General features: G+C 46.8%; 1 protein-coding gene across 5 annotated transcripts in view; it reads right to left on the bottom strand.

Annotated features, from left to right (window-relative positions):
- Positions 1 to 5178: 5178 nt before the first annotated feature.
- The window catches only part of PGM2L1 (phosphoglucomutase 2-like 1), a 41255-nt gene continuing 35421 nt past the window's right edge, over positions 5179 to 11012 (bottom strand). For all 5 annotated transcript variants that reach the window (XM_010576664.1, XM_010576668.1, XM_010576665.1 and 2 more), the window contains one exon: positions 5179 to 9619. In XM_010576664.1, coding sequence (XP_010574966.1) covers positions 9517 to 9619 — 103 coding nt within the window. In that variant the 3' untranslated portion in view covers positions 5179 to 9516. The remainder of the gene's footprint in view (positions 9620 to 11012) is intronic.

The following is an 11012-nucleotide window of genomic DNA, read 5'->3' as shown; positions in this document are numbered from 1 at the left end:
TTGGGCCGATCCGGCCAAGAGGCAAGCAGTGAGATTTAGCCGAGGAGGTGGACGTGGGTACAGAGGGAGTTGGGCCAGGCAACGCTGCCTGCCCTACCTGCATCCATCCTCCCCCTGCACACGTCCTTGTGGGTTTTAGGTGCTTGTGTTGCTGGACCAGGGCATCCCAGGTGTGCTTTAAGAAGCATTTTTCCTCAAGTTTGGTGGAAGTTTGTCAGGATTTGTCAAGTGGAAATAACTGGGCTGGAGCATCATCCTCATCCCTGCTGACCGTGGGGCTGCGACACCCCAGCACTTGGGCAGGGAAGAAAGTCAGCCACTGGCTGCCTCCCCCTTCCAAAAACACACAGAATTAATAAGAAGTAATTCTGCCCAAGTGTCTTCAACCCTGTGAAGCTTCACTCCAGGCTCCTTCATCCTCCTCCTCTGTTAGCAGGGATTAACCCAACCACCTCCGGAGGAAGGAAGAAACCCTCTGCTTTTCATTTATTCCTTTAGGAAGTGCAAGTGGGAGCTGTCACCCTCATGCATTGGGGAAACCGAGGCACAAAGCAAGCAGGGCTAAGTTCCTGATAGCAGGAAAGGATTTGAGAGAAAAAAAACCACAGAAATGGATTTAAAACCTCGGCAGGGTTCACTTAAAACTCTGGGCAGCTCTGGAACCTCCAAGCCTGGGAAGTGCCCTCTCTGTTTGTCCTTCCTCTGGCTCAGAGGTGACCCCTGCACCTTGCCAAAAAAAGTCACAATTAAATAGGATCCCACCTATTTATCTGTAAGTGCTTCTCATTAGCTGTGTTGGGATAATACTGGGGGACGGGGGCTCCTGGTGCGGCTGAGCACTGACCCACTCAGGACAGCGATGAGCCCTCAGTGGCAGGGAGGGGGCTGGGGACCTGTCCTGGGGGAGAGGGGCTGGGGGGACGCAGCCAGGGTACAGGGTGGCAGGTCAAAGCCCCCAGCAAGAACAGTGGTGTGCCAACCCCCGGGGTGGCAGGGACAGGCAGGAGAGGGACAGGCAGGGCTTGTATGGGCTGGGACAGACAGAGGTAGGCAGGGCAAGGATGCTGAGGCAGGGACGGACAGGCACAGGATGGGCAAGGGACAGGCAGATCCGGGACCTGGAGAGGCAGGGATGGGCAGGCAGGGCACCTAGGACTGGTCAGAGCTGGGATGGAGGGGAGGTAGTTCCCCACACCCCCAAAAAGGGTCTGAACCCCAGTAGCTCGGGCTGCAGCCCCATGACCTCATGCCCTCCCTGCCACACAGGTCCCCAGAATGGGGCCACCTCGTCCTCCTTGGGGTGGTTTTTCACCTCATCGCATGTCTTCAGCCCTGCAGGGAGTTGGCACCGCACAGCCTGGGCAGATGGGGAAGGACATGTTTCCACTAATCTGCCCCAATCTGGATTATTATTTTTTTTTCAAAATAAACCTGCTTTCCCAGCTGTTTTAAGCAAGTTTTTGGCACACTGGGGACAGGTGGGATTCTGGGGATGGGGGGGAGAAGCTGGCAGGGGTGGAGGCAACGAAGAGGGTAACGTGTCTGCTGGGTGTTCCTGTGCCACCAGACTCCCATCGTTTGCTTGAAGAGTGGGGAGCAGAGCATCTTTTAGGTGATTTCGGCAGCACATCACCCAACTTGCGGGGCTGGGATCATCCCATGGTGCTTACTGTGGGCAACGGGGGGTCTTCGCTGAAGTTTTCCCCTATCAAAAGCCACTGAGAAAGAATTTATGTTGAGGGACTGGTGTCAGCCCCAAAGCCTATCTCTTCCCACCCCACCTTCCACCCGAAGCAGGGCTGGGATCTTCTGCAGCTCCTGTCAGGATAAAGCAGCACAGAAAATGCCTCTGGCCATGGCTGTCCAAGGTGATCCATGTCAGCCAGTTTCTGGGGCTTTGGGGGGGCTCTCAGAGAGCCAGGGTGAGCAGGATCAACCCAGGGCAGGTAAGTATTGGTCCCTCATCCTGCATAAGGATGCACGGGCACAGAGCCGCTCCATCCTCCCAGCACGTTTCCCAAGCACTCACCAGCCTGACATTTACAATTACTATTTTTAGATGATCTTCATCACTTCTAATTGTTCAGGCTCCTCAGCCTCAGAGGACACATCCTCAGCTCGGATAGAGACCAAACCAGTTCCCTCTCTCTGGTCCTTCCCCCTCCTGCAATTTTACACCAGTGGGGCTGGCCCCAGCCCTTGGCCCAGGCCTCAGTAATGCTGCCACGTTACATCTGCTCACAGCTCCATTCCCTCCCCATCATGGTACAACTTGCACAAACCTCCCTGCTTCGAAGGAAGCCCCTGAGAAGGACCTTTCTGTGATGCCCTTTTGGGGGAGGTTTCCACGTTCTTCGTGAAGAGGAACCCAGATCATCTCTGATGTGCCACTGGAGAACCTGCATCCCAAAGCCATGGAGATGCTGCTCTGCATGGGCAGGATCAGCCCCTTTCCATCCCCATGGGACAGGTTTCCAGAGCTGAAGGGCAGCCCTTCCCTTCAGGATGGTCCAAACTGGCAGCCTTAGAGGTGGGTTTCCATACACCACTTGGATCTATCTGGCAGATAGCTCAGGCTTAGGAAAGGAGAGGACCTGGGGACCATGAGCACCCCAGGAGCTCAGCTTGGTCCTACCCAGCTCCCTGTCCCTTACAGAACAAGGGGACACCCCTGCGGTGCAGCAATCGCTGCCTGACATCGTGCCACTAGGGTAAGCACCCTGAAGGCTGGGGGGAGCCGAGGTTGCAGCAATGGTCCTGTGGGATTCACCTCCTGCTTCATCCCTCCCTGCTCGGCAGGAGCGAGAGCTGCCCATGCCTGGTGTGGCGTTGGCACCAAGGGAGAAGCATCGCTGCCGCCTCTTTGCCAAGCACGCCGTATCCCACCGGTCAGTGACCCATAAGCAGGGTACGTCACCCATGGACCAGAGCTGGTGGCTCAGTGGACATGGACTGAGTATTTGGCTGTACCGCTGGGCTTTCGGGTAGTGTTTCCTTCTTGCTCTGTGCCTCAGTTTCCCTTTTGGGGAACAGCACAGTTGAAGGCCTCCCCTTGACCCCAGGGACTAGGTTTTGAGGGCTGCCAGTCCTGCTCCAACCCCAAGCCCTTTGAAGGGACTTCTGGTGCTCTGGTATGCTCCATACATTGCTGCGCGCACATAGAAATTATTCATTAGCTTTCCTCATAACGTGATGGGAAGCAGCAACCCTCATCGCTTCTTGCTGCCCTGACACGGACACCAGCCCACAGCCCCCACCAGCAGCCGGGCCACCAGCCATGTCCTCCCATGGTGAGATGGACCCAACCAGCAGGAGAAAACCACGAGACACAGGCTCCAGAGATGTTTCGTGAGCTGCCAGAGAGCTGAGCCCAAGGGACAGGCCATGTGGGCTGGGCTTGGCATATCAGTAATTAATTTAGTTACTAAATTAACATTTAAATTGACAAGACCTGAATGTGAAGCCAGGCATCGCTGTCTGCCAGGACTCACCAGCCTCCAGTGACCGTGGCTGCTCCCAGTCTGATGTCCCGGGGTCCCAGTGCTGGACCAGTAACATGGATGGACCCCCGGAACCTCCACGCGATGCTCCGGTCCCCCAAACCGCTCCCACGTACCTTGGAGAAGGCTGGGTGATGCCGTTCCTGGAAGAAACGTTCCAGTTCAGCCGGGATAATGGCAGCAGAGCCTGGTCCCAGGGTCCTCCTCTCCCCCCCCGCTGCTCCGCACCCCAGCCCCAAGCCCGGGGGGTCCCCAGCCCTTCCCCCGGCTGTCCCCGCACCTTCAGAGGGGTGCAGCCAGGCAGCTGCAGCCCCCCCCCGGGGCTCCGTCCCTCTGTACGGGCTCACGGTGACATCCAGCGCCGGTTCCTGCAATTACAGACGGTGGAGCCCGTCCGGGTCCTGTGTCCCCCCCCAAACCCGGTCCCTGCCCTGCCGTGTCCGTGGGTGACACCGCTGCTCCCCTCACCCCCAGCCCGAATAAAGCCCTCCATCTCCACGTCCTTCTACTGTTTGGTTTTGGGTGGGTTTTTTTTTTTTCATTTAACAACCAGTCTGAAGGCTTACTGAGGAATAAATCTGACTTCTAACACCTGTTGAATTTGATTGCATGAGCCTCCATAACAGGGGTATGGTTAAATCTCTCCCTGGAAAGCACCAAGGGATAATTCAGAGCTAATTCTGGTGAGCTGGGAGGAGGAGGGGAGCTCTGATCTGGAGCAGGGGGGGGCCCTTCAGCCTTGGCAAGGAAAAAAAAAACCCAACAGTTCACATGCAGACGCCCCCAGGGATGGAGCCTGCAGCCATCACTGAAGGGATGCGGGAACTCTCCTGGACATGCTGCTGCACCCCCAGGAACCATCTTACATCAACCTTAACAATGCTTTAAAGTAGCCTTAAAATATTAAAGCCAAGCTGGGGTGAAATCAACTCATCTGAGTCTAACAGTGGGCATAAAAACCCCATAAAATCCTGAGCAGAGGGTGATCTCCTGAGTAGAGAGGGACCAGCAAGAGGATAGTCCCTCTCCCTCACCAACTTTCCTCGTGGGACTTTCTATATGGAGCTGAAACCTTTCTTTTGGGTGAGCATCAGGCCCGGGTTGGACCCTCTGCTCTAGACCCACTCCCACCTGCACAGTGCCCACCCCAGCTCACCTGCAACAGCAGCTGCTCCTCTTTCACCCGCTCCCCTTTTCCCTACCACGGGCTCACAAACAGACCCTCTCGCTCCCCTCCCCAGCTCCCTTCCAGACTGTTGCTTTTCCTGAAGCAAATTCACCCCCAAAACTCCAGCCTCTCCTCGTTCTGGCTTGTGCCCACCTGTCCTACGGCCCCAAACATCCAACTCCCTTCCCACCTGCTCCATGGTGGCATCAGTGGTGACTTCAGGTCACAAATAAGCCCATCAGTCCTTGGTGCTGAGCCCCTGGGAAACAGATCTCATTTAGCATCACCACCAGAAGGATGAGGCTCTGAACAGTTTCTTCAGGAAACGCTGTTGTTCCTCAGGCATTAGGTATCTGAGTGGGCACATGGTCAATATTCCTCCTACACTCGGTCAGAAACAGTTATCCACCAGCTCAGTTTTTGGGGCAATAGTGTTTGACTAAAGACCACCGAAGAAACATGAAGGATTGCTACTACGAAGAGAATATTTTATTACTTATAACACTTCATTCAGCTAAATCCACATAGCAATACACACAAAAATTCTTCAGAAAAGTGCAAATTCTCACTCTGTATTTGTAATATGCCCTAGTTTTACAGAACAGACATCGGGTAAACAAGAGTACAGCTCCAGAACTCCCCAGGATTGTAGACAAGGAGAACGATGCAACTTCAGATACTTCAATCACCTCGTACAAAGCTCCTCTTGAGCGCGCAAAGGGCGAGGGAGGATGGAAAATGTCCTCGTTATCAAGATGGACTCTAACCACCCAGGCATCACCATGCAAAGAGCCCCCCCTCTCTTACTTGTGGGGAGAAGAGGGCAAAAAGGGGTGGGAAAGACAAAACAAAGTGATGACAATATTAGTTTTTACATTAAAGAGAACATCCAAGTGCTTTCTAAAGCAGACCACACATCCCACCCTGCCCCAAATGACCAAAACCATCATTCCACCTTGTGGCTTCTCCCTCAATACCCTGATAGTTTCACACAAACACACTCCCTTTAATAAAACAGGAGCTGAAATCCCTAATACTTCAGGAGCCAGGCAGAGAAGGGGACAAAGTGCTACCTGAGTACTGCTAAATCAGGGAATAATGCCAGAAATTTCAAGCTGCAGGTATCCTCCAAGCAAAGATACAGCAACAGCTTGAGATCAGTCAAGAACTGCCCAAGGCAGGTATAGGAGCCCCAGGCAGTGTGTACAGCATGTTGTAACTCACCTCAATGCCTGAAACAGGAACACACAGAATTTTAATTCTTAATTTACTCTGTGGATGATGTGAGTATTTCCCCTCCTCAGAAGGAAGAGCTGGGTATTTAAAATTAAGAAAATGAGGAGACGTACTCAAGCAAGCTCCTAGTTCTCCTGCAGCCCCAGGGAAACCTGCTGGGGATGCAAGTGGAGGGAAGGGCAAGTGAAACAGAACCGGCTTGCCACCTGAACAGGACACCACGCCAACAGCAAACAAAGCCAGGGCTGTGCTATGTTGGCCTATAGCTAGAGTTGTGCTTGAAGCTTCCAGTCAAACTTTCTCATGTTACACACGTTCCCTCCTTCTCTTCCACACAAGAGTCTGTGGTTCACTCATGCCATAGCAGGAAGCATCCTTTAGAGATGCAGGAGGAGACATGAAGAGCACTTGAAGCTATTTAATCCACAGACTGCATGCTGTATCATAACTAGAAGAAAAAATTCAGCTACAAGGTCTGTATCGTAGATATTCAACCTGGCCTGGCAAGTCTCCTGTACTTACAAAGGTCCTATCCCAGGCCCACAGAAACACAACTTTACCATATAGCTGAGTAAGACAGAGATTAAGTCTGTCACATCAAAAAAGGAAGAGACAAAACCAAGCCTTCCTAATTTTATCAAATGCTAAAAACAAATCATTGGCTGTATGATTGCAGTTTAAAGCAAGTGACTTGCTGTAGACTAGCCTTTGAAGAGGCATATTTTAACTGGAAGCGCCTAGTAAACACCATCCACAGCATACTTTGATCTATTATCTGCTTCCTACTCAAGTTTGAAAAGCCTTTGTTCTTATCTGAAAAGTAGTAAAGAACAACCGACAACTGAAAGAAGGTTGTGCACAAGCCCAACAAACTCTAACACGAGGTATAACAAAGTTACAGGGTGATGAAGTAAGAGAATTACAGTCCTTCACAGTAACAGAAGTAAGGGAAGCAAGATCAGAGGGAGGAAATAAAGGAGGAGTTCCACAAATGGAACAGTATAAATATATCAAACAGTTCAAATACAGTAGGAAAATAACAGTAGCAGCAGTTTAAAAACAGCAATAGTTATTACACCCTTAGAATACATTCAACACATTGTGCCTGTTGCTGTCATTCCAAAAGCACTACAACATCTATAACTTACTGCTCAAATCTATCGACGAGAAGAATCCCAGATACTTAACTCCTCGCATTTTTTTTTAAAGATATTCAGACTATGAACAGTTACCAACTTCTAAGAATGCTGATTTGAAAACATAATCACTATTTTCTTCCATACTGCATTTATAACACTTGCCTACTGATATAAAGCAGATCTCTCTGAAGGAAATTGCAGATTCCTGCTCTCTGTAGGAGCACAAACATAACTCACAAGACATAACTCCTAATGCTACCTGCTACAATATACACACAGCTGGCCTCATCACATACTCTACACTTTTTACAGTGTTTACCTTTGTTCAGAATTATATTCCAAGTACTCTCTTCTGTACTACTAGTAGGCCATTTAAAAACAAAATCCAAAACGCCTAAGGCTTTAATCTGCTGCCAGTGGAACAAATGTCAAGACCTTCTTCAAATTCAGTGCAGTTGGGATCCAGATCTGCATTTTTTCATGAAAACTGAAGACAAAGCAGCAGTCAGAAATGCCTTCACACCTTCTGAGACCTACCCAGTGCTGTACAATAACGTGAGTATACTCTAAGTGTAAATGCTTTCACCCATTTTCCCCACCACATCAGTCAAATGTACAATCAAGAAAAAAAAGTTTTTTGGCATTAGATACATTTCACTCAATTGCAGAACAATTTGGAAATATTTTCTCTTAACTTAAAAAATAAATAAGAATCAGTGGCAAATAAGAATTTGTGCAACACAGACCTTCTGCAGTACATGTACATTCATATACAGCAAAATACTTATCTACGGTTATAGTGCAAAGCTTCTGTCAGCATGAAATACCCAATACCCGCACAGACACGGAAACCTTGGTGCTCTTTAAAGCCATCTAGATGCAACACATACAACAACACTCTGCACAATCCTATGGCATCAAGCTGTAAGGGTATAATAAGATGGAGGACAAATCTAGAGATTTAACAATAGTGGCAAAACAATGGCTTTAACTTAAGTGCATCTTAGGGTCTTTTCACATAACCTTCAATACTGCTAAGTGTCCAGTCTTATCTCTTTCTTTTATTTAATTACCATAAAGTGATAGCAGGGAGGTGTCCAGAACATCACTGACTTTATTCTGAAGATTAACAATTTTGTAGCACACATTAACAAGTATTATTCTCAGTTAATCAATATGCAATTTTTCTTGAAGTGTTGTTTCAGTTAAAGTATCTTCCACAACTTTTCTCTGCCAAAACACAGCTTTTATTTTCTGAAATCCTAGATATCTACCTGAGAATTTCTGTATCAGTCTATTTTTTGGGAAAAGTGATTAACAGTATCACTTTCTACTCAAGCAATGGTAGGAAACAGATAATGGGAAGATGTTAAAAATTTGCCCTAGAAGATAAACAGTATTTGCAAACAGAAATTTTGCTATTCTAACAGAAATTAGCTTAGATGACAAAAAAAATCATGATTTAGTAACTAAAAAAACTAACCAATGGTGTCAGTGTCACACCTCCACTTTCCCCCCTTCCTTTTTTTTTTTTTTTTTAAGTACACAGACAGTATGAATTCAAGCTATCAAAACCAAAAGAGTCACTAGCTGGAATTTCCCATTCAAAGTTACTGAATTTCTGAAACCTTTATTGAAAAAAAAAAAGCTTACGACCCTTTGGAGACGCAGGATAAAAAAAATGGTTACAAGGCCTATGGTACTTAGCATGGGCAATTTAACCAAGGAATGAACAAGTTTATACTCCTCTGGAAGCCTTGGAAAGGCACTACATAATTCAAAACACAGACTGCAAGTGGAACTGCACGTGTTGCCACTATTGTTTCACTGTCAAGTAAATATTTTAAGATACACACAGGAAAGATACAATGCACCAAGAGCACCTTTAACAACAGAAGGATACTTAAGTAGCTGAAAAATGTCATATTGAACAACTTGCCTAAACAAGAAATGCTAAGCACTGAACTCTACTTCAACATTTTTGGAAATTAAGACTGGTGACAATGATACCTACATTCACGCACAACAGCTAGGAAGAAGCAGGCTTTTTTGCAGTGATCACTTCTTTCAAGCACTGCAACTACCCCATTTTAAAAACCTTTTCACACAAAAGGTATTGAGTACCTGAAATTAGTCAAGGCAAGATCTAGTGGCTAAGATCAGCTAGCTGCCTTAAACCTACTAGGGCAGTTCATTTGCATTGGTGCAGGTTAATGAGTCTTTTGGTCAAAAGGACAGAAAATTATAATAATAAATTCCACCCTTTTCCCTTACTTCCTCTCCTTATGCCAATTTTCTAGCCCAGACTTTGGTGAAAAGCCTGACAAAAGAATGCTTCTTCTTTATAGAATAAAAATGTAGCTGTTTAACACACATACACACACAGGTATTAAACTGAGTTCTGTTCTTGGTTCCTTTGTTTCACATGACGCAGTGCAGGCGGTGACTTCTTTGAACACCAGTTACAGGAGACCTAAGCAGAGCGCCAGATCAGTCCATTCTTACCAGGTTCAAGGAAATTCTCAATCAAAGCTTCAATAAGCTTCTGAAGTTCTTCTTCTAGCATACTTCTGTCACTAGAAAGAGAACAATACCAAGTCAAGAGGTTTAATAAACACCAAGCATCTATTAAAAAGAAATAAAAAGCAAGATCTGATCGTGATGAACTAGCTCTGTTAGGTTTCCTACCAGCATCAACACGTAAAGACTCCAACCTGCTTGCTTTAACAAGCTACTTTTCAGTAGGGGCTATTGCAATATTAATTTAAATTAATTTAGTTAAATTAAAGAAAAAAATAATCACCACTAGAGGGCTCTAGGCTAACAGAGGGGACACAAGAACTAATAACTGCAAAAACGATGCAAGGCTGGTCAGACACAGACTGTAAATGGATTAAAAAGTAAGAATAAGCTACTAATAGAAGAGGTAGATACCCTATATTCTTCTCTACATGGTGTCCAGATGCCCATGTAGGGCATCTGATTGTATTTTGACTAAAGTGCAATTCAGGGGGACTGGGTAATCAGGCAAAGCATCACAGCTCACAAGAGGACACTGTAATATACTGACCCTTTCCCTATTTAAATGCCCAGACATTCATTTGAGTAAAAAGATAACATCCACATGCACAAACACTAACGCATTGCAATGCTCTTTTAAAAATGCATAATCCCTCTCCTACCCTAGAAGTCTCACTGGAGGGAAAGAAACTCAGTCTGGTTTTAACAGAATAGGCAAAACAGGCTTATTTACATTTGCTTTGCTTATTTGTGGAACTGGCAATGTAGCATTGCCCTTCAGGTCACCACTTCCTTTTCAAGAAAACGCCCAAAAATGCTGCAATAAAACTGACTTTCCTGATGTTCAGCTTTTAAGAATAATCAATAAACAGCAACTCAGAGAAATATTTGCAAACCTATTATAGAGAGGAATGCCTTTTGAGGTTCCTACAGACCATTTTATGCCTTGAACCAGGGAAGCTTGAAAGCTTTTCAATTTCATGTTCCAGATAATAACTGCCATTAACCATAGGTATTATTAAAATTAAAGGCTGATGTATTTTTCTGACTTACCAGAATGAACAGAAGCCCAAATAATGCATCAGAGCATCCTCAGGTACTTTGTATCTCTCCCCGCTACTCTTACTTGTCTGGCCTTCACTTATGTTAAGATTAGGTTAAGGACAGTATTTCTAGCATTTATTTCTTCCTTGTTGGTGCAGTTGTTTGCCTCAACTATATCCTACCTTTTCTTCAGCGCTTACACCAAATGGTACCTTGCCCACTCCCAGGTTTATGGAAGCATGTTTTAACTGAAGTGAGAATTTCCATACCCATGTAACAGAGAAGTGCATTCATATGCCAGACAATCAGAAAGCTCTCTGACCAAATAAATACAAGCTTCTGGCAAGAGCTGCCATTCAGAAAATGGGGATGTAGAACTCCTACCACTTCTCTGACCTGCTGTTA

This window comes from Haliaeetus leucocephalus, unplaced genomic scaffold, assembly GCF_000737465.1.
Source record: "Haliaeetus leucocephalus isolate CR32 unplaced genomic scaffold, Haliaeetus_leucocephalus-4.0 Scaffold536, whole genome shotgun sequence".
Lineage (NCBI taxonomy): Eukaryota > Metazoa > Chordata > Aves > Accipitriformes > Accipitridae > Haliaeetus > Haliaeetus leucocephalus.
This window is presented reverse-complemented; position numbering and strand designations above follow the sequence as displayed.